This window comes from Gymnoscopelus braueri, assembly GCF_963280865.1.
Source record: "Gymnoscopelus braueri genome assembly, chromosome: 12".
Taxonomy (NCBI): domain Eukaryota; kingdom Metazoa; phylum Chordata; class Actinopteri; order Myctophiformes; family Myctophidae; genus Gymnoscopelus; species Gymnoscopelus braueri.
Window position 1 is genome coordinate 27,993,378 of NC_137614.1, and position 27,990 is coordinate 28,021,367.

The following is a 27,990-nucleotide window of genomic DNA, read 5'->3' on the forward strand; positions in this document are numbered from 1 at the left end:
CTTCCTCCCACTCTGCTGGTCCGCGAGGAAGTCGCAAGATGGCCGATGTCGCCTGGAAGTACGCTCCCCTCCGCAACATGAAGTCGTGAGCGTGGAAGAAAGCGAGGGAGGCAACCATCGGGCTTTTGTTTTTGTTTTATTATTTTAGTTACTTTTCCTTTTCTTTCCTCAAACATCCATTTCATTCCGCGTCGTGTCGGACCCCGGACTTGTCTTGGCGAGTTGACGCGTCAATCACGCCGGGGACCCTGCCAGCAGCTAACACCAGCTAGCCACCGTTAGCCACACAGCTCGACACTTTAGCTTTATTTGACATTACAGCACATGCAAGCTGACAACCTGCCACAGTGTACCTGCTGACACTTGGCTAGATCGTGCAATATTTAGGTCGGATCATCAAACCGTCACGTAAAAATAGCGAGCTTACTAAAGGTGCTGGATTTACTATCATGTCCGCTAGCTAGCCAGCCAGTTTATAGGTTGCTCTCTAATGCGCAGTATTGCATCTCATGTGCATCACTCAAGTAGGATTATTATTTTTCAAGCATTGGTTGATAACAGCCATTAAGCTGCCTGCGTCATAGTTACCGGTTGTCAGCTGCATTTCATGATTTGATTTGGGAAACCAGTTCACTAACAGCCAAGTTATGGGGGTGGGCAATTTGGTCAACTTTTTCTAGCTGTAGCAGGCCAGACTGGCCTTGCTGGCACTTCACCAAAAATCTCCAGGGATGGACAGTAGATTCTCCACTCACGACCAAATCTGAAAGATCAACGTTAGGAATCCGGGGGTCTAAACGTTACATCTTCAAAAAAGTAATAGTATTTCTAAAGGCAGCGCATGATTGATCCGTGTGCGTGTCTAGGCAGCAAATAAGTTTGAACAGGGTTATATAGTCCCACAGTAAGTCATAATTTCAGAGACAAGTTAGCTTGCCAATAGTGCATAGCTAGCTGCCTGTCTCTGACCACATCACTCTACAACCACGGCGTACAGAACGTATCCAGACCCTGCTCCCGGCCAGACCCACCGGCTCAATAACACCGTCATGGGAGTTCAGGGTTTCCAAGAGTACCTAGAGAAGCGGTGTCCCGGGGCCGCGGTCCCCGTGGACCTCCTGAAGCTCGCCCGCACCGCGGGTCGCCAGCCCCCTCACCACCATCACCCTCACCACCACCACCACCCACATCACCCCGGGCCCATGCCTCCCCCGCCTCCGCCCGCCCGGATCCTCATCGACGCGGACTCCGGCCTGCAGCGCCTCTACGGCGGCTACCAGACGGACTGGGTGTGCGGGGGCGAGTGGAACGCCATGCTGGGCTACCTGGCCGCCCTGTCGCAGGCCTGCCTGTACCAGGGTGGCCTGGAGCTCGTCGTGGTGTTCAACGGCACCCTGGGGAAGGAGCGCTGGCCCGAGTGGGCGCGGCGAGCTCAGGGCCAGCGGCAGACCGCGCAGCTCATAGTCAACCACGTCGGCAGCAAGGCCACCCCGCCTCCACGGGCATGGTTCCTGCCCCCGGCTTGCCTCAGCCACTGCGTCCGGCTAGCCATGTTCCGCTTCCGAGTGAGGGTGAGTGATCCTGTAGTATAGGGGGGTTACTTTACTTGCGAGGTTATCAAATGATCATTATTCGACACGGCTTTCATGCTAATCGTTTAATTGTTGCACGTCCACTCACCAGTCTAACATCATCAATGAGTGCTTTGTGTGTGTGTTTTGCCTCATAGGAGTTTGTGACTGTGTGTCCAAGTGCAACGCGGTTTTTCCCCCGTTGCTACGCGGCCCTAATCAGTCACAATATTACACGCAGTCATTGTATCTAGTGATTTTAGTCAGCTATGCACAGATGTGTTTTAGCTGTCCACACTGATCCGATGGTCATAGATGTGTGCATCTGTGTTGCTTTTCTCGGTGCTCAGTCTTCACTCCTTTCACATGTGACATGGATTTCTTTGGATGAGAGATTGTGGCATGACTGGCTCCATTGCATTTTCACGTCTAACAGCGGCTACTGGCTTACCAAGTCAGTAGCCATGAGAGGATGAGAAATATGTGCATTGTACAGCATGGTCTGGCCTATATATTACATAACATGAACTCAGTGAACCTTTTCATATTGTCACACAAGCACTGAGCTGTCAGACTAATAATAGATCGCTTGTGCATGGTAATGGTGCATTTGCTAACTTTTTTTCTGTGTGTGCAATGTGTATTACTCATAGTCAAGTGTCTTGTGATGGACTATTGATGATATTATGCAATATTAGATTCATTGACCACTAGACATTTTTCTATCGGATGCCTAGAGTGTTTCTATCCATCCATTGCATGCTACAATATAACATCCTCCTACTACTGTAAGGGGATATCTGTTCATAGTATACAACAAGACAACCAAAGTCCCACCCAGATCCTGTTACAAAGTGCTCCTGGGCTCCATACTACCTGCTGAGCTCCCATGTGCACATGGACCATGTCTTACTCGCCTTCATAGAAATGCCGTAGTCACATTCCTGTCGAGTCACATATCTCACCTCTGTCTCAGCTACACCTTTCTTAAATGCCAAACTATTCCTTACACCACCCGTAAGTCCTTCAACCTTTGGAAAGGTTAGCTTTCTTAGTTTTGTAGGGTGCTGTTCCCTTCCTATGAATGATGATAATGATATATTATTTTGCCAATGGTTTCTCAAAACTTTATTGGCAAGCCACACCAAATAAATGTTTCAAAATGTCCGGCAGAGTTTTGCATGAGCGTAAAAGAAGACAAAGTCATTTGCTTTTGCACTCGGTCCAAATTATATTTCCTTGGAGGACAAATCTAGACTATGAGCAGTTTATTAAGTCAACTGTTAATGAATTAACTAAATGTAATATTAGTTTTTTGTGTTGACTTGGCATTGATTAAAATATTTCAGTTGAACCTAGCTCAACCGAGCTCAATCTGCGACAGTCATACTGCATGTAAACCTGTAGGTTTCTCAGATAGACTTGTCTATCATCATTCATCAAGAATGCCACCAACAACATGCCTTACCTGAACTCCATGGTAGTTTTTCGAGAGTGGGGATGGATGCTATCAAATTTTTATCTAATTTCATGATAAACACTCAAGATGATTTTGATATGGTGAATTTCCATTATTGGGATAATCGTGAATATCCTCACGAGTCACAGCTGCAACTAGTGTTCCTTCTGAGGAAGGATTTAGTTCCAATGGCCGCATTCACACAACTCTAAGATCACACCTGAAGTGAGACAAACATTTTTGCACTTCAATCTATCTTGAAAAAGACCGAGATTTAGCACATCTCACTCTCTAGTCTAGGCCACAGGTCTAGCAGTATGGTTTGATGACAGAAAAGTGGCAGTGTTTTTTTATTTTTACTAAAACGGGTTCAAGTACAGTTTGACTCTACCACAATACCAATTGAACTTAATAATTTTATTTAAAGAATTGACTCCTGTTATTTTTATTTATCCTTTAGATATGCAGGGGCACTTTATAATTTATCATTGCCGTACGTATGTAAGATTCTATCATTTCTTATGCATAAATTCTGCAGTCTTAGTTGCACCTTGTGATCTGAAAACAAAACAAGTTATTAATTTACTGTGCATTAACACATAACTAAAAGTTTCAACCATGTGAATGCTTGGATATCAGGTTGATAGGTAATTGTTTTTATGAATGAAATTTGTTTCTCTTAATGTGATAATCTGCTGGGTGTGAGTGCCATGCTAGTAGGATGGCCAGGGTGTCTGAGTGCCAACGTTAGTCTGAATCCGAGTCCTTTTTATTTTTCACTAAAAAGGATGTTCACAAAATACATTTGTTTCTTAAAAGTAGGGTAAGTGATATTTTTTGGTATTTTTTGTTTTTGTTATAAAGGTTTAAGTATTATATTCTGATAGTAATCATTGCTACAGAGCGTTTGTTCGGTCACAGGGGTCTCTCCAGCTCTTTAGTAAACAGAATATAGTACATTTTCAGGTAGGTGACAACATTTAAGCCAATCAGGAGAGAGCACTGAAAATGCATTTTCTGTTTAATAAAGAGCTGAAGAGGCATGGGAGACTCCTATTACAAAAAAAAACACTCTATAGCAATGAGTACTATTGCACTACAGTATATAGAGCTATTTAACACTTATTTTAACACTTACCCTACCTTTAACTAAATGTTAGGAATAGTAAGTAAGTAGTATGTTTAATGCAATTGCCATTGTTTCAGCATATTTTGATTTAATTGGGGAAATTGTTGAATTACAATCATTTCAACCAGTATAATTGTGACATAACATTATTACCGTATATTGTCACATGCCTATTCAAGAGTCGGCTCCAGAGAAACATTTGCATATAATGTTTTTAGGGAATTGGGATTTCACTATTTACTGCCCTCCACTGTATTTTTGAAACTAGACAGTGGGTTTGATAGTTGTTTCATGGGCCACTTCCTTCTCAAGCCAGATTCATACTTAGTTTTATTAAATTAACACCTGAAAACCTGCTAGTGGCCTGTTAGTGTGAAGTGCTTTATTAGTTTAGTGACAGATGTACTGTAGCCTGTGGTCTATTCTTTTTTTCTGTTCAAGTTTGCCCCCATCTACTGAAACAGCCACTCCACGTCAGCAGTGAATAATTGAAATTATACAACAAGCCACAAACATATTTGACAAACAGGGTTTTAAACATAAAGGACACTTTCAGACTTAGGAAGGAGAAGCACTGACTTGGGAAGGAGAAGTGCTATATTCTGAGATCATTCGTTTTTAATTTTTTATGCAGTCATTTTTACACTTATTCTTTTATTTTAGAGAGCCTGAGTGTCGAGCTTCCCCTGTCCTTTCAAAGAGTAAAAGTGGAGATTTCAAAACACCTGAAAGAGGTGGGAGCAGCAGAAGAGACCTTAACGTCCCTTCCTCCCTCCCTGTGTCTTCAGGTTGTTCAGACTCTGGAGGACCACCACCAGGAGGTGCTGTCTCTATACAGGGACTTTGGCTTTGCCGGCCTGATCGCTCAGGACTCAGAGTTTGCTCTCTGCAACGTACCCGCCTACTACTCATCGCACGCGCTCAAACTGAGCTGGAATGGCAAGAACCTGACCACACACCAGTATCTGCTGTCTGAGGCTGCCCGGCAGCTCGGGCTCAAGACACAGCACCTGCCCTGCTTTGCTGCTCTGCTGGGTAAGTAGCAACACACACCCTGGCAATCTTAACTAAGTTGGCACACAAAAACTATTACACATTTCATAGTGGGTTCCTCTTGACTCCAGTGCACACAATCTGGTAAACATATTTTCTAACTCCTCTTCATTCATAACTGCACCTTTGTTTACATGGCAAATGAAAGACGGTCTCTCTTCCAGGGAACCATATTCTGCCTGATGAGGACCTGGCCGCCTTCCACTGGAGTCTGCTGGGACCAGAACATCCACTAGCTTCTCTCAAGGTATGCCTCCTGGCCTAATGCCAGAATCCCTGTGCACCCTAGAACATGGGGGTGTTTACAGACTCGAGGGAAATAATGTAAAAAATGATGAAGCATATTACATAGCGACAATACTTCCAATAGACCAATTCTTTGTTTACAGACATTGAGACTGCACTCGCAGGTGCTGGTTTCATGTAATATATTTTTGGGGAGTGCTGGTTTCTGTTCATTCAACGTCCTCTTGTATGTTGGCTGGTGAGGCGCTCCCTAGCGAGAAATATATACTTCGTCACGCAATGGTGTTGCACGCCAAGAATAGCTGACATACAAGCTCACAACGTTTCGCGGAAGCGACCGTTGTGAGTTTGGAGGTCTGCTATTCTTGGCCGTTCTGTGTGTGGCACCTTCGTGCGACAGAGCATAAATTAGTCTGAAGGACTGCAGCTGTGTGCAAGCAAGCACCCCCTGCTGCCGTGATCAAAGGGTGCACTCCCTTCGTTCTAATCACGGCGACTGTAGGTGGTGGTTTGGGGGACAACTGCTTTGGTTTCTGTTGTGTAAACAATAATAGCAATTCAAGGATTATATATTTCTAGATCGAGAGATCAGTCATTCTTCCTTCACACTGGGAGGAAAACTGCATCTGAAAGTTTGATGGAATGCATTTTCACATGTGAGTGCAGTGACCACTTTTCCATTGCATCTTATGAGCGGTGGGGTTCTTTTGGTGCCGACCTGCGTGCATACTGTTTTTTATCAGTGTGACGTCTTATAAGGGGTCTATATGATTGATGGCACATTTTTGGAGACGTTACCCAGTGTCTCAGAGTACAGGGCAAGGAGGAGAGGGTGTCGGGTAGGACAGAAACGCCTCCTTCTCCTCATAGCATTTAAACGGTCTCCATGCAGATTCATAGTTCAAACAGATCAAACTCCATAACTAAAACATTGGGGGGGGGTTATAGCAAAACATTTGCTACCCAATGTAGTGGAGGATGCAGGATTTCAGCATTATTAAAGTGAGCTACGCTGTCCATTCTCATGTCGGCGTTTCAGCAACACGTAAACAACAGTGAACTAAGAACAGACATGAGTAGGAATTGTCAAGTAAACACGTTTTATTTATTTGACATTTTTGGCAACTTAAGATATCGCAATTATCGGCGCTCAAGTGGCGGGTGCAGCGGTAATGATTATGTGCCTGCCCACCACCGTGGAGGTTGTGGGTTCCAATCCACCGTGGTGCATCCGGCTTTGTCGAGCGACTACACGAACACAATTGGCCCATGTTCGGGAGGGGAAGGTGATAATTGTCACTGCATGTACTCCTATGGCCTGGGTCGGCACCGCAGGGAGTGTTGGGCGGAAGGAGTAGGACGAAGATTCTATGTCTTCCCGGTGGGGGCTCCTCACTGGCAGTTGACAGTAGGACAGCAGTGACACAGAACTGTGTGTGGGGAGGAATCAATTTGCAGAACGACTAAATTGGGGAGAAAAAGGGGTAAAAAAAGCAAAAAGTTATTACAAGCGGAAAGGTTTTCACAAATGGAACAGGTAGCATCGATGTGCTGTGAACTTGTTGATCTGCTATTTTTTTTAAACATTTGAATAGGGCTTAAGTGGTTAAATAAATGTTCAGTTTGTGTGTATTTTATATTTACTTGCTGCTTCAGCTTAATATCATTGCTGTCAGGTGGAAACCTGACCATTTCTTTTCAGGTAATGGAAAAGAACCTGTGTTCCAATGGATCCAGTGTAGTTATTATTTAGTAACAAGCTCATAAGATAGGACATTAATGTATGAGGCCCCAATGTCAGACCCTCTGTATCTCCCATGTCACAGGTGCGTGCCCACCAGCTGGTACTCCCACCCTGTGAGGTGGTAATCAAGGCAGTGTCAGAATACGTCTCCTCCATCAAAGATCTGGGAAACCTCGACGCCATCGCCAGAGATGTGTTCAAACAGTCACAGGTAGACGTGTGCCCGCTAATGTATTAATCTAGCTCCCCCTAGTTTTATTTAGCTGATTGTGGTTTACGTTGGTTGTGGTTCATGTTGTAGTTATGTTATGAAGAAGTAGTTATAGGATTATTATTGTTACAGGGGTTGACACTAAGGTCTCAGAGGCACTTGCCCGTCGGTCAAGTACAGGTCAAGTTCTACTTGCCCAAAGGTCATGCCCACTTGCCTGAAAAGTAAATCAAATTAATGTTAAATCCAATTGATAACTGCCCAGTGGAGACAGTCACTTTGTAAATCTGAATGAGCGCAACTTTTACTCGTAAAAAGGTAACATTATTCGTTCTTCATGAATAACCAATAATATTTAATAAAGATGGTTGCTTCCCCATTCAAACGCACTTTCTCGCCGGGCAACCTGAAAGCAAACTCCACTTGCCCGAATATTTTATTAACTTGTCACGGGCACTCGGGCAACCGTTATTGTCAACCCCTGTTGTTAATCACATGCAAATGACCCACACATTCAAAACCCAAATACATGTATGTCACACCCAAACATCGCCGTGCTCACGCTGCATTAAATTTGTTGGCGCGTTGCTGTGTTCCCATTGCAGTCTCGCATGGAGGACAAGGTGGAGCGTTTTAAGAAAGCTGTGGAATATTTCTCAGCTGCCTCCAAACCACGCCCACTCAGCATGGGGCCCTCCTCCTTCATTTGTGAGTAGCAAAACCCTTTTTACTGCAGTGTCGGCTTGTAAGGAATCAACGCTTATTCTATAGTTGCAATTGCTTTAACCTACTTTGGATAAAAGCATCACTCGAATGCTTAAATTAACAGTAGCTGTAGGGTTCTTCTGGTGAGCAGGAATTCGCTTCTAAAGTTTAATGACAATCCAGCCAGTGGTCTTTGAGGTATCTTTTATGGGAGTAAATGTGAAGAATTGGAATCTTCAGCCTAATATGGGCACGTCCATAGGGTCAGTAGGGACCATTCTCTGGGCAGCATGAGGGTACACAACAAATCTCATGGCAATCCAGACCATAAGTGAACACAGCCCGACTAACAGGGCTAAACAAGAAAAAAGCAACCGGAAAATCAAGTTTGTGAATGGTGTGTTTTCAAAACAAAGTAGTTTTAAAAAACCAATTCAAAGCACTTTGCCGATTAACACCATGAACCAGTCAACAGTGACCGTGGCATTTATCCCCTGACACAGATGAGTAAGAGTTTCACCAACAGCAGACATATGATGCCTGTCTAAAGCTTTGGATAGAGCTCACTGCAAAAGAGTAAACATAGGAGCAGCATTCAAAAGGTGGTAAGATCGTAGTGAGCGTGTGAGGTGTTGAAGACTGACACAGAGATTGCAATGTTTACTAGATACAACCAGCAAGATGTTTTGGAAACATTAAACCATTAAAATTGGAAGCTTGCACTTTTATGCGAATACCAGTGTTGGGAAAGTTACTTTAAAAAAGTAACTTGTTATAGTTACTAGTTTGTTTCAACCCATCGATTAGCAACGAACGACATATGTAGTATACCCGGACTACCTTTCCTTTTTTGATACGATACAGAAAAAGGTAAGAATTGATTGAGTCGTTACTCCCCTCTTAACACAACACCAAGAGAGTAGTCCTGCTGTTCGGAGGCTGCAGCCGTGTAGTGAGCGGAGGGGGAAGTTATGGAAGGAGCTATTGTGAGGATAGAAGTCGGATCATAAATTCATAATAAACCTTTAATCCTCTGAAGTTGTCAGCTATTTTCACAAGTGGCCATTCAAATGTCAGTAACTGTAACACCGTTACAGAACTGGAAAAAGTAACTAGTTACATTACTAGTTACTGCCAAAAGTAGTTGTTTTACAGTAACACAACAAAAAAAATCACACCCAGTGTGAAGTGGGCGGTGTGGTCATCATAGTGATGGAAGCTCACTTCAAAAAAGAAATACATTTATTGAAAATAATCTTTATTGGTCATCATAGTGATGGAAGCTCACTTCCAAAAAGTAATCCTTTTTGGAAGTCCATAATCTTATTTATAGGTTATTAATGTCATCATGTGTCTCGCTAGCCAATCACAGTGCTGAATAGAGTCAGCCAATAGAGTCAGCCAATCACAGTACAGCTAGGGGTCTACTAATGAGCCAATCACAATGCAGGAAACTAATACTAGTGAGGTGTCCCAACCCCACTTATAGGGGCGGCTACACCGCCCAAAAATACCAGTTCCAACACTGGTAAATACAAACACTTTTACTTTGTTTGGGGAGGAACCAAATCAGTTGAGGTCTTGTGAGACAGTTCTGAATAACCTACTTTACATTGCCTTGTCTTTTAGTACCTGGGTTTGGACCGAATCCATTCGGGGGACCACCTGGTCACATGGGACCGATGCAGCCTGGAAAGAATCAGGTAGATTGCTTGGCCTTTCCTCCACCATGCTAATCACAACCTACCTGTGTTGTTTTGCTTTTTATTGCTCTCTGCTCCCATGAGTCTACATGTACGGGATGGAATTACATTTGTGATCTCCCTCTGAAAATCCTCCTGGGGCTTCTGTTTATTTAAGGGGGAAATGGCTTAGGCAACAGGGCACAGTCATTTCCATGCAGCCTGGAAAGAATCGGGTAGATTCCATGGCCTGTCCTACACCGTGTTAATCACAACCCACCTGTGTTGTTTTGCTTTTTATTGTTCTCTGCTCATGAGTGCTCTCATGAGTCTACATGTACGGGATGGAATTACGTTTGTGATCTCCCTCTGTAAATCCTTCTGGGGCTTGGGTTTATTTAGAGGGGAAATGCCTTAGGCAACAGGGCACAGACATTTCCCACCTAAATCCTCCTATTTACCTTGACTAGACTCGTGCTTCCAAAAGATCTGGTATAAAATGGGTCACCCTTAAGGGTGATTTATACTTAGTTGCGCGCTGTGACACATTTTGAGCTTGTAGATATGCTATTTTTGATGTGCGACACGGCATGCAGTTAAATATAACTCTCAGACTTTAGTTCCTATCCCTGAGACTGACATCTTTTTCCCCTTTTCACACTTTTTTTCTCCCACCCACCTCCTCTGCTCCTTTTCGTAACTTTCCTCTGCCATTTTTCTTTGTCTTCTTCCTTCCTTTTCCACTCCTCTTCCCCCTACATCCCTGCCTTACTCCTCTGCCTCTCCTCTGTCCCGTTTAGTTTCCTCCTCCCCAGGTTCCAGGGTTAAAGCCACCTTATCAAAATACTCCGTACGGACCTGGCTCCAACCCTCTGTTCCAGAACCCGCCGCCACCCATGCAGGACTGCAACGATTCGCTGACGGGGAAAATGGGCTTTTCTGACTGGTCGGCTCCATATGATTCCTCACAGGGGGGAAATAGATTACCGAATCACCACGCCAGTGCTCAGTCCGGTCCATCCCCTTCCCCTTCCTCATCCTCCGACGGTGATGAACCCAATGACAGGAACGCAAAGTAAGGAAACGCAAAAGAAAGATGTGGGAATAACACACTGTTTAGGGCAGTGATTCTCAACCTGTGGACCACGAGGGTATTGCAAGTGGGCCCCCAAATAACTGGCACAATACTTAAGATTTTAATGGGAATTTAACATTAATCAAAATAATAAAAGATATAAGGGTCTTAAAGGTGTTTTCATTGTTCAAATCCGAACATGGTATTCTACGTAAGTTCCATTGATCCAAGCCGGAACTCAATCGATTGATCATTAAAATAAATGTGCTCTGAAAATGCAGTTGGTTGGGCTACGAACACTTTCAAGATTTTCAAGTCGGCCCTGATCCAGAAAAGTTTGGGAACCACTTTTGTAGGGTGATGGTTGGTTGAATCATGGAAAGATCTATCATTTTCGTTCCACCATTTGCGATTCTTCATTGATGTGGGTTTTTGCAGGGTTTAAAATATGTTTATGCGAAAGGATCTATATTTTTCAGTTCCATTTGTGATTTATCATTGATGTGGGTTTTTGCACGTTTTAATTTTTTTTATTTTATTAATGCTGCCATCTTGTGTAGCAAAACCTTGCTATAATTGCAGAAGTAGGGAAATTGATTGCAGGGTTTAAAATAAAAAATAATTTTTTTTTTTTTTTAATAAAAAATATTTATGATAGTGTTTTGTGTAGCTGTCTTGCTTCTGTAGCATTGCAGAAGTAGGGACATTTTATAGGCCAGCTGCCCCCACATTAACTCTTTCATTGCCACACTTATTTCAGACTGTCGTCCCAGTGCCACGAAAAAGGTGCATTTTTCCTCCGTTTGTTTTTTAACATTGAAGTGAATGGAGCAGCATTTTTTTGGATAGCGTTATCTCCTAGTTCCTTTGAGATAAACAAAAAAAAATTATAAAAAATATATATACCGTATATATTTAAAAAAAAAATTTTTTATAATTAAAAAAAAAAGAAAAACGTCATTTCCGTCCGTGGCCATGAGAGCCATAGAGCCATCAGACGGGAATTCCCGTTTTTGGCAATAAAAGAGTTAAAAGGAGCATTTTATTTTATTTTATTTTTTCTAAATTGAAGGAACATGGTAAGAGTCAAATAAAAGCACTGTAACCGGAAGGTCAGGTATATTTTAATACAGAATATAGAAGGGGTTTCGACTGATTGTGAACCAGGGACCACCATCCTGACAAAATCAACCTGGGGACCAATGTTGTGTCAGGTGGCACTGGGGATATGGGCTAAGCTTAGAGTTTTTCTTGAGTTGCACAGAGTCTGTCCATGGCTATTAGTGGAGGACAGGGACACAGTCTCATATCCTTTCCTGGCTAACACCTAGCCCTGTGCTTATTTTTCAGGTATCCAAGTGTGGAAAAAACACAAATGTAGTTTCAAAACATAACAAACTGCATTGCTTTTACTTTAATAAGGGGCAGTGTTTCAAACATCTGCCTCTTGACAGTCAGTGGACGTGTCAATGTCAATAAGCTGATTCTTTTCTGTGGTACAGTAGTTTTTGGAATTGAAGCACAAGCCTCCTCAAATGACCATTGATCATGATAATGTACCTTGGGGGGGTTACTTTACTATATTACTGAATGCATGGGCAGGGACCACATGCGATACCTTCACAGACCACCAGTTGAAACCCCATGGAATATAGGAATGGTGATCCTGACATTTGTTCTTCCTGGGGTCAAACAGTACAATTACAAATTACAGTACAATTGAAAATGGATTAATATACACACGCCTTTTGAGATGATGAGGGTGGTGTCGTTTTCTCTGGAATCTCTAAATATCATCACAAATTTTAGAACACCCAGAGTGCCTGGTAATATGCAGTTGAAAAGTGAAAACACCTCCGTGCATCAAATATCATAGCTCTATAAATAAATACAAATAAAGGTCTACACTAAGATCCTCATGCCTCCCACACCTTACATAAGTTTTATGTAGGAAATTATGTCGTTCAAAGCGCTCTCTCTCTCCTGTCCTCAGTCATTTGACGGACAAGTCCTCCAGGTGGGAGGATCCCACTGGTAGGGGGGGCTCGGCCTCCAGAGACGGTTCCCACGGCAACGGGAGCGGGTCAAACATTCCGTCGCTGCTGTCTATGGCGACACGGAGTCACATGGACATAACCACACCCCCTCTGCCTCAGGTCTGTGTGAGAAAGAGTGGTTGTGTGTGTGTGTGCATGAAGCAGAGAGAAAAATGAGTGCCTTTTTATATGGCAGCAACATTGTTCTGTTTTGTAACGCGAGCCTTCCCTTCGGCCTTGACTTTTTTTTCCCCCCAGGTGAGCGCCGAGGTGCTTCGTGTGGCTGAACACAGACACAGAAGAGGACTGATGTATCCCCAGATTTACCACATACTGACCAAGGTACATAGCCAGTCACTATTTTACAACAAACATTTATAGAAACTCATGTTAAGCACCTCGCGTCCCTATCCCCACTTGACAGCTTCCACAGCCAGACACACCAGAGGAGCGACAAGCCCACCAACTTATTGTTGGATATCTTTTTAATTGACACATTGTCAGCCTTCTGATTGTGCCCTGGCCGACCAACCAGCAGGCTCCTTCTGCCTTGTTCCGCCTCCTTCTGGTTGTTTATGCTGTGTTTTTTAACCACGTTATTCCCAGTTACTTGTGCATGCACTCAAGATGTTCCTTTTTACTGAGGCCAGGTTTAAAATAAGAATTGAATAGATCAAATATCAATACGAGGCAACTGATAAACACTTTTATTTCAATAGTAGTGGCTGGAGAAAGAGGTTGTCCAACCAAGCAACAGCAACCAATGGGCGCTAAGAGGGACGGGGTCAATTGGCAATAGTCATACTGTGTCTTTCCCCAAAAAACGCTTTTACAATACACAGGCATGGGCTAGTCTGCTCTGCAGTCTGTTATTATTATAGGCATGACATGCCTTAACTACGGTATCGGGTTTGAAGTTTGCGTTGTAGAAATGTCTGCAATTTTGTTTGAACATTGTCACTGCATCACACACTAGACCCACTGCATTTTAGATCCCATAACTTCTGAGTGTACAGCATGTTAAAACTTAAAACTATGACACATTTTTGATTAAAATAATTAGATGCAGCAAAGTGATAGTCTTGATGCAGGTATGGGATTGACCATTAACACATTCCATGCCAGAGTTTAATATCATAATGTACTCACCAGTGCCAGCGATTTTTTTATTTTTTATTTTTCACCTCGCCACAGACCTCGCTAAATACCTAAAGATCGCGCGTTAAACTGTTTGTAGACACACAGGGTAGCTGTGTGAGTGGCCCAGAGTAGAAATTTTCAATCGGCGATCGTCCATCTTGCAGTAGTCGCAGTTTCTATTAAACAGCGTTCAGCGCGGAGAAAAACAACACCGAGATAATGGCGGATTAGCGGAAGCTTTAGAGCGGCGGCGGATGGGAACGAAAATCTTCGCTTGACATTCATTTCCGTTTCCGGTGTGCTTCAATGAAATGTGTCACTGCGAGGAAGGCCTACAATGAAATGTGTCACTGCGAGAAAAGAAAAGAAAAAGACCACTTCGCGTAGAACTACGCGACTGGCACGCTGCGCAATTATTTAGGTTCGCGTAGAACTACGCGATTGGCACGCAATGTGTTAAGCTTATACTAGAGAAAAGCAGGGCATTTGCACCCTTCCTACCTGGGGAAAAGTGTCAAGTGGAGCAATGGTCCTAACATGGAATGTAATGGGCAGAAATAACAAGCCTTACGGGGCACGGTGGCACAGTCGGTAGCGCTGTCGCCTCACAGCTAGAAGGTCCTGGGTTCGATTTCCGCCGGGGACGCTGTGGGCGTCCACTTGTCCGCGTCATCAGCGTCCATACCCTAGGTGGGGTTGGCGAAAGGGCCTCTCTGTGTGGAGTTTGCATGTTCTCCCCGTGTCTCCTAGGGTAGGTACCATCACAAAAACATGCAGTAATCCTGGTTGCTATACTGCCTCCCTCTTGATAGCCGGTAGGGGTGGAAAATATAATCAATTCATAGATTACCGTAATCGCGATGCTGACATGGACGATTATGAATCGATTCACAAATGTCAAAAATAAATAAATTTATATTTGTATTATTATTATTTCTTTTTTTTCATCATATTGCTAATTGCACAGAGCAGCAGCCAGAGTTTGGTTGGTTATCAGAATATTGAGAAGCCTTTGTTATATGTCAGTATTATAAATTTAAAAAATGACTTTCTTATTGGTTTTCTGCAATTGTTGATGTTGGCAAATATAACCTTCCAGTTGACAGTGACACATCTCTTCCATTAGTTTTTTATTATCAATAAAAGATAATGGAAGTAAATTAATCGCAATGCATCGCGAATCGGAATATAATCGATACGTAACCCTCTGAATCGTAATCGAATCGTCAGGTACCTAGCGATTTCCGCCCCTAATAGCCGGGGTGCCTGATGGAGGGGAAAGGAACTGGTTGGATTAACGTGTTCCTTCCACGCGCTACGTCCTACCGGGGAAACTCCCCCCTGTCAGGTGATAAGAAGGCTAATTGGCTCTCATGCATTGAAGGAGGCATGAGCTCGGCTCTGGGCTCCCTAGGCTGGCAGGGGGAGTGTAGCGCCCAGGATCACTTAGACAATTGGCACTGGGTGAAAAGGGTTGCAAAATCGTGGGATATAAAAGAAAAAGAACAAGCCTTTGTTTCCATTTTTGGGGGTCTTTGACATGTGTCTGTGACAAGTCTTACACCAAGTCCCACTTCATCCATGATCCTCCCTTTTATTGGTTTAAGCTTCAGAATCCGCTCTCAGGTTTTCTAGAAGCGGGGAAAGAGAAAAGATGTCTTGGCTGCTCCATTGCTCTTCAGCTTGGTTCCGTGTTGCCTCCTGTTCATCTTTTACCATCTGTCACTCCGCTCTCTCTCCTGTCCCGTTCCCCTCCTCTCCCCTTCCCCGCCTCTCTCATCTTCTCTCCTACCAGGGGGAGATGAAGATGCCAGTGTGTATAGAGGATGAGTGTAACTCTGAGCTGCCCCCTGCCTCCCTGCTGTTCCGAGCTGGCAGACAGTATGCCTACGGTGTACTCTTCAGCCTGGCAGAGACACACCGCCGTATGGAGAGACTCGCCATGCGTAAGAGGGGACCCCTGGAAGGTAGGATCTTGGTCGAGGTTGGGCCTAGGAGCAAGGAGGGCAAACAGAATAGATATCAAGTTTTCTATATCAGGGTTTTCCTACTGGGAAGTGTGAAGAAAGCCAATTTAAGATATCAGCTTGATTATGCCTAAATCGGCTGCATGAGAGAAGTTGTCGTTTCATATCCTTGGCTACATGCTTTCGCCTAGTTGAACAGATTTACACTCATGGGTGATGCAAGTGCAAATGAACTGTCATTGTTTGAGTTATTCCTTACATAGCGTATCCTCTGAACACAGACAACACACTGTATTGTTTGTCATATTCAGCACTCAGGCAATCCCTGGGGGGAATTTTCATGTATACAGTAGCTACAGCCTACAGTTCTACGTTATGCCTCTTGCACTGGAGCCGAATTAGCTTTCTTTCATCAGACAAGGGAAGTACTGTCCTGAGTGTTCTCTCACCTCTTCCTCATTAGTGATTGCAGCATTTCTTTCAAAACGCTTAATGCTGTCAGTCAGTTCTACATACAGTACTTTTTACTTAGTAGAATAACTCATTGTCTCTGAGCTGTGAACGTTGTGCCATACAGTTCAATACGCGCGAATGGTATTGTTGCGCCGCTTGATGACAACCCTCTTTTCCCAACTCTTCTACATCACAGTTCCTCCAGTGATTGTCAAAGAGTGGAGCAGTGGCAAAGCCAAGTCAGCACTGACCCCAGAGCTGGTTCCGGCCCTGTGCTTCCGGGAGTGGACCTGCCCCAACCTGCGGCGCCTATGGTTGGGACGTGCCAGCGAAGACCGTTCCAGGAGGACCAGGGCCTTCCTGGCTTGCCTGCGTTCCGACTGCCCTGCCCTGCTCAACCCAGCACAGGTGCCTCAACACCTGCTGCTCATGTGTTGTGTGCTCAGGTAGGTACTCATTTCACCCACTGCTGATTCTTGCTCTTGTTTTGTTTTTGTAAAGAGCTATTTATGGAGGTTGACACTGACAGCATAAAACGTTTTCAGTGTGATTGATTGATTTTCTTTATTTGGTGATAAAAGGGCACAATGGCATTTCCAAACGCACCATATCACCAAGGATAAATACACAAGAAAGCCATTAAGGGCTTATTTCCATTGTGGTCCTCTTTAAACACTTGAAAAGGCCAACATATAACAAATAAGAAACCCATAAAAACATACAGTAAACAACATGCAAAACAAATACAATTAGCAGCACAAATCGCTAAATTAACATTTATGAAAATGGAATGAGCCCCTTTGAAAATATTCTTAGAAACACTCCGTTTCAATTGTTTGGTCAACATTCAAGTTCCTGCACTATACCTACAGAAATTTCCCCCCATCAGGTTTTAAAACTAATAGGAAATAAAATCAGTTCAATCAATGTTGATGGCGCTCACCCACAAGTGTAAAATACATTTCCATATAAATCCATGACATGTTCCCTGTGTGTCTTCTTCCCTACCAGGTATATGATGCAGTGGCCTGGTGGTAGGATCCTCCAGAGACATGAACTGGATGCCTTCCTGGCCCAGGCCGTCTCCAACCAGCTGTATGAACCCGACCAATTACAGGAACTCAAGGTAAGCCAGACAGACCTTTGACATATTACCCTCTACCCAGTAAAGTCCTCAGTGTTAATTTAACTCCAAAGAGTGTGCAAATATAACCAAATGGACCCTGTGCAGTACACAGTAGTGTAATTTGGCACCATATGCTGTCTATAATGCAGGAATACCCTCCTCCAACGTGTGTTGTATAATGACTGTAATACAGATATAACCGTTTAATGTGTGTGAGTTACTGTAACTCATTGCTGTATAACAAAGTGTGTTTGTGTGTATATGTGTCCAGGTGGAAAAGGTGGATGCCCGCGGTGTACAGTTGGCTTCTCTGTTCATGGCCGGTGTCGACACTGCGCTGTTTGTCAACGACGTGTGTGGCCAGCCGTTGCCGTGGGAACACTGCTGCCCCTGGGGCTTCTTTGATGGCAAACTGTTCCAGAGCAAACTGGCTCGGGCTGCACGTGACAGGGCTGCCCTGCTGGACATGTGTGAGGGGCAGGTATGAACCAGGGAGTGTTTTGTGTTGGAAATGTGTTGAAAATTAAGGCGTGTTGAACTTGTTTGACTTGAGAGATTTGAAGAAAAAAGACTGACTCTAATAATTATGGCTCCCCTGTCCAGCGTAGAAAAACTGCACTATACAAGCTGGCTGCTAGTGTGGTGACAGTCTAAGCCTCATTTCGCCAAATGGAAATGGCGATCTAACTATGATTCAAATGCCATGCTTTTCATGACTTTGACTCCACCAGGCATTCAGGCTTTCTTGGCCAGAGGCATGCACATAGTGGCATATGTAAGCTGTGATTGGTCTACTTTTGAGGTTATAGACATGCATTGAGTGCTTATATACAAATCCTAATCTAGGCCGCTTGGCCCTCAGCCACACCAAGCCTGTTAGCTTTGTCAATAACTTGTGCGCAGGCATAGTTCCAACCCTGTATTTGGTTCTTAATGCTATGCACAATTATGTCTTCTGGAATATACTTCTTCTTGCAGTAGTTTTATCATTAGACCATATTTAAGTGACGCATTTCATGCCTAGGAGCTTCCCAGTTGTCGTACCGTGCAGCTCCATTGGAAAGGCACTATGCTTGGATTGTTCGGTTATCCGCAGTTAACCGTAGTGTGATGTCAAATTATACAAACGAACATTGCAGTGTGCACCACAAGCCTTGGACACAGCAACTGTATCATAATATGATACAGTTACTGTGTCCAAGGCTTGTTGTAATGTAACTGACGTCAATACTGGAACGCACCAAATTAAGGCAATTCTGGAAATATTTTCAACTACAGTCGATTTTCAGGTTTGTCTGGTCTGGTGTATATACTTTATTGATCGTGGTCCCCCAGGGTTCTGTCCTAGGCCCTCCTTTTTCCCTGTACACCAAATCTCTTAACCGAAAATAGCCAACCTTGAAAAAAAGTATATCATTGCATTTATTAGCAGAAAGGTGAGTCGAGTTTACTGGTTCCGTCCGGTTTTAACCAGAAAATCAGACCGGTTTGGAAATGTTTTTAATTGGCGCAACCCTATTTTCCACTGCCTCGTGGATTCCTAGTTGTCTCTTCATCAACCACGGTTTCAGATCAAAACATTACATTTATTTGAAAAGCCAAGCCTTAAAAAAAACGAATGTATGTACTATGTAGAATATAAATCTGTTTCCCCCCTTAATGTTTTGTTTTTAAGTTAATATTATTTATAGATTTTGTGGTGGCCAGCAACATTGGATATTCGGTACGTAAGTTGGATAAATTCAACAGGATAAACATTAATGTTGCCCTGCGACTCTAGGTGGTTCAATATTCACTACTAGTGGTGCACATCAACACCGCGCTGTGGTAGATAAGTTAGAGTGTGTCCCATATTAAAACAACGTGCTGTCTGAAAACTAACACAAAATGCTTTGAAAAACAGAATGGGCATTTAGCACCGCTAGGGACTATTATATACAATAGTTATATAATTTATAAGGGGTTTATTGAACCAATATCTAAATAATTCTGATTATTTAGTCAATATTCATGTTTGAATATGAAGCTGAAAAGGCCTTTTGTAGTGATTGAAGTCAGCAGTTCAATCAGTTGTTTCCGGGGAAGCTTTCACAAGGGTCTACCAATAGAACAAATAAAGGCAAAATTAAGTATAAATAAATGTAACATCTTTACTATATTTGATTAGTTAACTAATATGTGCTCATCTCCTTCAGTAGTGAAAGCAGGCACTGAGTGTTGTGTTCATCAGTAGGCCTAATACATCAGGTAATAAGAATAAATAATCAATTAAGTGTAAGTTAAACCCTACTTTAGACATGTATTGCAATTTCGGTATCGGTCAATTTGACAATGCAATTAATCGGTTATCGGATATTGTGCATCCCCAATTAGCCCTAAATGTAATTTTGTAATGTTTTTTTGTGTACACGGTTACTCGTGTACCTGCCCCATCCCTGCATACTTGATTTAGAGAGAACATGTGTGTGGACAAATGTGTCTCTCTCTGCTGCAGGAGGAGTTGGTGTCCAGGGTGGAAAAGATGCGCCAGGCGATCCTCGAAGGCATCAACCTGTCCCGCCCTCCTCCTCCACCCCCTCCTCTCCCTCCTCCAGCCTTCCTGCCCCCCACCATGGTGCCCCCATTCTACCCCATGCATCACCTTTACCCGCCCCGCCCCATGGGCAACATGCACCCTCACCATCACCATCCTAATCATCCTGCCCAACACAGGCCCAGAGCCTTCCCAGGTAAGCACACTACCATCATTCATTTTTCCCTATTTCTGCTCTTACACACTCAGACGTGAACCCTGAGTTATACTTAGTTGCACCGGAAATAGCTGATCTACAACTGTGCGACACGTTGTGAGCTTGCTATTTTTGGTGTGCGACACCCATGCACAGCCAAGTATAAATCGGGCATAACGTTTAGTCTTTCATCATCATTGATTCTCCAACTTTTGTATTTGTCTCCTCTTAAGGCATTCAGTCCATCCCCCCTCAGGGAGGGAAACTGGAGATAGCCGGCATGGTTGTGGGCCAGTGGGCTGGGAACAAACCAATCCGTGGACGAGGGGGTTTCAACATGCAGGTGGTCTCAGTGGGAGCAGGGAGAGGGTAAATATGACTATTTTCACTTATGTTTTTAGAGAAAGTTGCTTCTTCCTCTAAAAACAATCATGCTTCTTTGCTTCATTGGGAGTCAAATGGTGACTCATAGGTTAGCGAACAGTGCCATCTAACGTGAAACCACTGAAAACACAATCTTTTCATTCTCGTCATTGGCAGTCTGAGCCTTAGCAAAATATGACAAGAAATCTCGTCATTGGCAGTCAAAGAGTTAAGCAGCATGAAATCTGAGTGCATCACTACCATCTATTCTCAGTTGTGTAATCCTCACATCTAACAGCATCTGTGACATTTCTATGCTGAGTAACTTATGAAGTAATTTATGTAGGCTGAATGTATATATTCAGCCTTCTTTGCTGCAGTTGACACTTAGTCAAACTCTTATTTTCGAACTATCTATCAATTATATTAGATTTCTGTGGCACTGATAGCCGAGTGGTTAAGGCGCGTACCACATACTAAAGGCTCTAATACCTGACAGCAAGTCCCAGGTTAAATTTCTGAGCCTGGTGGACCTTTGCTCCATGTCACTCCCCTACTCTCTCTCTCTTCACTGTGGTCTATCAAAGGCAGAGCCCAAACATTTTTCATTCAGAAAGATTTCAAAGAATTTAAGAATGTTAAACACATTTGAGAAATAACTTGTAGATTACCACAATGACAATACACAATGTCATCGTCAATTGGTTCAACCCTGCAACAGATAAAACAGTTGCATGTACTGTATTAACATATTGACTATGGGCTGCAAGGGTTTAACCCCAAAACATCTCTCCAGTCATTGAAACTCATATAATGACAGAGGGTTTCTACATTAACACACTTACTGTTCTATGATCCTGAGACATGTGGTGTTCTCAGTGTTTTGTAGTAAAAGTTATTGTATCAATCAAACATCGAGCAAGTTATCATTTGCTTCTGTCTTCATTGCAATACAGAAGGGGTAAGGAGATTCCATCAAAAATGAGGGGAGGGAAGAAGCCTACCGTCAACCGAACACAGGTATGACAACAGAGCAATGGCTCATAGCTAACTTTCAAATGTGGATTATTTCGCCTCATCGTTTTAACTTGTCTTAAGCTAAGACTTCTGTCTTCTCTTCCCTTCACTTCCTTGATCCATTTCATCATCACCTTCCCTCTCCAGTCATCGTCATCCCCCCCATCCAGCAGTCCCCCAAAGCCCTCAGAGGAGGTGACCTCTACCACAGAGGTTGCGACTCAACAGCTGAACGGCAGCTCAGCAGCCTCCGCCATCGGCCAGCCTCTGGAACTGGCCCCCCTGGCCCAGCCAATCCCGTGTGCCTTAGCCAGCAGAGACAACCAATCAGAGGGGGTGGAAGTGGAGGCCCCCTGTTGCCTTGACGACTGCCCGTCAGACGGAGCCCTACAGAAGGAGGAGTGACTGCATCCTCCCAGGATGCACTGCTCTGAGAGTGATCTGTGTTCGACTGCCTTTCCCTGTTTTGTAGCTCTATTGCCCGCTAGCTGCCCGCCCATCATGCGGACCAGGAAGTGAAGAGGGGAGGGCTTTGCTTAAACGCCCTCCCCCCATCTCCTCTTCTTCGGTGTGATAGGCCAGTGCAGTTAGCCGTTACTCCCTTTTTAGTTTCTCATGTGGTTTTACATTCTTTTATTGAAGAGAAGTTTTCTCCATGAGTCTGTAAGCGCCGCCCCCCTCTCAAAATCACAATTGCCTCCCTCACACAGAGTAACTTAAAGCTCCCCCCCTGCCCCCACAATAGTCCTCAATTCCCCTCCTCCGCAGAGGTCCGCACGGTTAGATGTTTTCTATTTTCTGTGTTTTTAGTGTCCCCACAGTTTGAATCTCTGCACGCACAGACGTTCTAAGCTTGCGGTTATGGTGACAGATTGGATGTGGTTTCCATGGTTAGAGGGTTAGGCTCAGTCGCCATGGATTGGTTGCTAGGTGCTAATGTAGTTTGTTGCCATTGCCATCTCATGTAAGTCGTGTGTCTTACATGAGTTCAGAGGGATCATCAGAGTTTGACTCTGGATGTGTGGCAGAGGAAGATTTGGACATTGGGAAAAGCCTGTTTTCAAAGGAACAAACTACTTGTGCTGTTTTTGTTTTGTTCTTTTTGTAATTTACCTGTGCAGCGTCCTATCCCCCCCACCCCCAAAAAATTGCAGTTTTCCCCACAAGTTTTTGCCACACCACTAGCAAGCGCTAGCATGCCCCCTAGCAGCAACAGCCCCTCGCCCTATTGATTGGCTATCTGTCACTGGAGCACTTCTGCACCACCATGGTTTTAGCGTGCTAATTTACCTTGACCTACGTAGCATAGCCTAGTGCTTAGCTGTACTAAAGAGACCCCCATGGATTTACGCACCTTAAGCCCTAAAGTATGCAAGGTCTTGCCCCCCACCCCTAAAAGAAAGTGCATTACTATTATCCTCCCAGTCCCTTGCCCCTGTATCCAAAAGCTTTGATTGTATCCCAACAAAGAGCACTTATTGTTGTATTTTATTATGTAATGGATTAGAACAAACCCCCAATGCATACAGACATATTGACAGTCTGTGAGGGGTTGTCCCCTGCGCCTGAGTAAATCATTATGATAGAACTACGTTTTATGGTAGAGAAGATGTATTTGAGAGACGTCAGAATGTGAACAGAGTGGTTTCAGACGAAGAAGCACTTTGTTTTAAAAGCATAAAACCACACTGGACAGTTCTCTACCAGGTAAAATAAATAAGAAACTCGAGTTGCACCTTCTGAAGTTGAGGCCAAAAAGAAAGAATCATTCTGCCCACTCAAAAGATGGAAATGAATGGTATGGGTAACTGCTAGTATGCAGCTTCTCCCCTAAGATTGGCCTCATGAAATCAAACAAAAATCTACTAACACTTTGCAATGGATTTTAAATGACTCCCTATTCTCTGTGTAGAGGTTTATTGGGAATCATTTGAGGTTTCGATCAAGTTAATTCCCAAAGCATATTTTAATCAGGCCAGCCCTGTGAGCTGGCCAATGATAAGAAAGGGGCTTGGTAGGTTGACACCTTCAAGAACCCCCTGTTCCCACCTTTGGTGGTGATCGACTGACCGTTGTCACGGTTGTAGCCCAGCACCTAGGAGCTTCTGCCCATGAGAGCTCTGGTGTGTCACTTTAGACCAACAGGAAGCACTTCCCCTGCCCTCACACCCCCTCAGCCATAGGTTGAGGTTTGTGAGCTGGAACACGGGTCACATGATGGGGAAGAGAGAGGCCATGCGGTGGCCTCAAGTGTTCTGCTCTCAATTCTGAGACTTTCTAAGATTGTTTTGTTTAGAGCGCTTATTTTGTTGTCAATGAGATGTGCCCCCCCAAAAAATATATATTTAGGTTTTATCTGGCTAAGGAAAAGTAAAGATAATTGCTTATTATCAATTGTTTGTAGCACAATTATAAATTTCAAAGCGGTAGATGACCAGATACTGCCTGAGAGCTGCTGGCCATATACATTCTCTTTTTCTAGAAACTTTTATTATCAGAGAGAGGTCGAAATGAACTCATAAAAAAAGAAAGGCAAGTCAACAAGAAGCACCTTATTTTCTTAACTATGTTGATAACATATACTCTATATCGTGCCACAAAATCAACATGGAAAAAAGCTCTTATAAAATGATGTTTTGAAGGAAAGGAAAAACAAAACACAACCCTGACTATATATAAGTGTTAATGTAGTCGTGTCAGACATCCCCTCCGTTTAACGAAATCAACCGTTTACAGAGTGAAACGCCGCCAGTTGACCGGCAACAAGTTAGGGCTCCCGCCCGTCATCGGGCCGGGAGCCTCGCCACTGTCTCTTATACCAACACCAAATGGAATCGGAAGGTTTGGAAATTCTTAGCCGTTATTGGTAGGAGTTAAACATAAGATGCTGAGCGCCGTAGGTGTTTTTAGGGTAAGAGTAGGTAACGGCGTCATATTCTACACAGGACCGTAACATGCGAACACCAAGACTAGGCTAGAGAATATAGTAACCACTGGCCGAAAACGCTAAGTCTAGATTTTACTAGGAGTCATATACTTAACTGCTTTCAACTTTTGACATTAGTATATCGCAACAGTACATTGTTAGAAAAAAAAGGCTTTTCTGCGGCGAGCCAGAGCACAGTCTGGTTTACGATGCCCTCTTTTGATTCGCTCGCCAGATAACAGAATTATAAAAACATGCATACACAATGCACACATCCACTCGCACCTACATGTGACATGCACACAAACTACAGATAGTCAGACATGTATTCAGTTGCATTTGTTACCAGCAGCGTTCTCTCTGCTTTTGTGCTGAAGTGATTTGTGCAGTTTCAGTTCCCAGTGGAGTGGTTGTCAGTTCATCAGAGATCATATGGTAACACATTCTACTGACCCACATTTAAAGATTGCATGGACAGATAAACTAATTTTAGCATCACACACAAAGAAACAACATCACAGACACATAAAAACCAATACATACATACACACACACCAATACATAGATGTTATACCCTGAGTTACTCACTAGATAGTACGGAAAAGAAGTCAACACAATACATGATGTAGTGACCCTATTTTGTCCTCGTCTGTTTTAGTTATTTTAGATATTTGATCAGTGATTTTTATGCTTGTTATCCTAACCTCCTGCTCTATGACACTCTTTTCTTCCCCCTCTCACCTTCCCTCTCTCCTACCCCACTGTTCCTTCGGCTCTTCTCTCTGCCCTCCTTTATTCATTACTCCCTGTCCCTTATAGAATACATGCCAACACAGAGAAACACACACACATTTGAACACACACAGACTGGACAGTCTAGTCTAGTCCATGATCACAGAATCAGTTTGCACATTAAAAGGCTATTGCACTCAAATACTCAGATATACACACAGATAACCCTCCCCTTGATACCCCGTCTTTCAAGTTTCAGTTTCATTCTCGTCATCCCCTCTCTTTGCCTGTCCTTTAGTCCTAAGACCATTTCTATCGGCCGTTTCTCTCTCTGTCTTTGGGCTGCCCCGCCCCTTAATCAACCCAACTAACAGTAAAGGTTATATTAACGTTGATAATCAGTTTCTGTATGTATCTAGCCAGAGTCTGGAGAAAAAAAATTGAAAAAAATCAAAACTGTTTTATTCAATTGTGCAAATGTGTTTTCTTACTATTTTTAAATGTTATTACATCTTCTAATCTAATCCTTCTACCATTGCTTCAGTTAGTACTGAAATACGCTTAGCCAACCTAGAGATTTGAACTGTAATGATTGCGATTTTCCTTACCTGTATTTTATATGGCATCTTTAGACCATTTTCACCATTATGTACGCAAGTAAGTGTTGCCCGTTTAAAGAAAAAAAATCGTCTGCACTACGTTTCGATTTCTCATATATCCCTTATAACTTGGTCCATTCATTAGCGATGGAAGCTGAACTCTGCGCCCTTGCACAAAGCAGCTAAACGTCTCATCTGAAACACCTGAGAACCAAAGTACACATAGCATCCCTTATATCCCTATAATGCCCTTCTATTGCTCCTCCCAACACTTGATGGTCTGCCCCAAGTAACAAGTTTTTCTGATGAGTATGATTATATATATTATGACATTACAGCACGTGTGATATATCTGACAAGTATGTGAGGTTACCGTATATGTATATTTACACTGTGGCGGTCGTAGAGACGAAGACAGACAGGGAAGAGGAGGAAGTGTGTTTGTGGACAGAGTGAGCGAGTGGTCTGGTTTGGTCACATGGTTAGGTGTCGTAGGTCAGTAAGGGATTAGTGGTGGATCCACCTTTCCTATCGATTGCTCACGCTGTCTTGACAAGATCCTCTTTGAACGATTTTTCACGTTGTGTGAAACACTGCACTTGAATCCGATGCTAGAACGAACACACAGGAAGGAATAACACTCAAACATGCTTCCTATCATGGGATGTTTTGGTCCCTTGTTTTGCATTCCAATACAAGTGTGATTGTTGTTTTTCCCCCCATATTTACTTTTAACTCCAAGATGGACAGTGCAGCAATTCTCTGTTCATCTATCATCTATGTGGGAGTATTGCCTGGTGAAGTTGAAAATGATGTGGGCTGAATTTTCCCCAATGGACGGATTTGAGTCTAGTTTACCTCCTTTCAGTCCTTATATTTAAAGGTTCACTCAGAGCAAGAAATTATGAGCCCATGAGTAGTGTACTGAAAGCCATCTGAAGCAAGGAACATGATTCACCGCTGAGATTTTGCCAGTCAATTCTAACACTCAACTGCACGAGTGCTTTTTTGTTTTGAGCTGCATCTCATCACCCATAGGAATCTATCCTCTACTGCTAAGTGTATGTCTAAACGGAGTGGATGGTAAAGCTGATCTTAAGTGAAGTGTCTTGGGGCAAATTCACACTTTGATGATACTGATGAAAGTATAGTGTTGTGTCCAGTGGTTCAAAACACACTGCCTCCCTGTCCAGCCTAAAGAGCGTTTTCAGAAGAGCTCTACGATGTTACAGAACCAAATGTTCCAGAATAGAAATGTATTATGTTGTACTTAAGAAGTATACTTAAGAGAAAAAAAAGATATTGTTTGTCATACAGACTATGGAATGGAATTGTCAGATCTGTGTTGTAACTGTTCTGTTCTCTATCTGCTACGTTCTTAAAAAGATGTGTCCCGTTTTGAACAGGGCTCCCTTATACTGTCTGTCTCTCTCTACACTGCCACGCCACCCCCCTCTCAACAGCCCCCCAAAGTTCCAGTCTAAATCCCAATCCCACCCCCTGCCTGGCTGTACCCACCACAGGGCTCTAAAGTTGATCATTGTTGAGCTGTTCAATATAATATTGGTCCATCGAACCTTCAAACAGGTGTACTGCATGTACTTCAATATCAAGGGCCACCCAAAACTACCTGTGCAGCGTGAAGGGTTAAAAAAAAAAGAAAAAAATATCCATATTATTATATAATTATTATCATCATCATTATTGCTGTTATGATTATGGTTGGTATAATTTGTCATCATTGTTAGCATTATGGAAGCACCAGACTGTTTGTGGAAAGACAAGAAAAGGAAGCTTTTTTTACTCGTCTGGCTGTTGGTGGTCTGATCTCACAGAGGGAGGGGAGGAATGGCTCAGAAAGAGACAAAGATGGCAGTCATGTTTGTACCGGTTGGGAAATGACTTACAGTGCTGAAATAAAATTTATTCTTTTAGTAAAAAAAAGAAAAGTTGTGTCGGTTTTGTTTGACGATTTCTGTTCTGATTTTGAGTGTAAAATTAAGGATAAGGGGGGTTTGTGTGAGACA

General features: G+C 43.3%; 1 protein-coding gene across 1 annotated transcript; it reads left to right on the top strand.

The window, feature by feature from the left end:
- The first annotated feature begins 3 nt into the window (after positions 1–3).
- Positions 4–27,902, top strand: fam120c (family with sequence similarity 120 member C). Its single transcript, XM_080445772.1, has 17 exons — positions 4–1,571; positions 4,948–5,194; positions 5,377–5,459; positions 7,285–7,413; positions 8,019–8,121; positions 9,748–9,821; positions 10,601–10,875; positions 12,869–13,031; positions 13,170–13,253; positions 15,847–16,018; positions 16,668–16,917; positions 17,483–17,597; positions 17,869–18,078; positions 20,092–20,326; positions 20,560–20,695; positions 21,646–21,709; positions 21,854–27,902. The coding sequence occupies exons 1-17, from the start codon at positions 1,050–1,052 to the stop codon at positions 22,109–22,111; spliced, it is 3,120 nt and encodes a 1,039-aa protein (XP_080301898.1). The 5' UTR covers positions 4–1,049; the 3' UTR covers positions 22,112–27,902.
- The last annotated feature ends 88 nt before the right edge of the window (positions 27,903–27,990 follow it).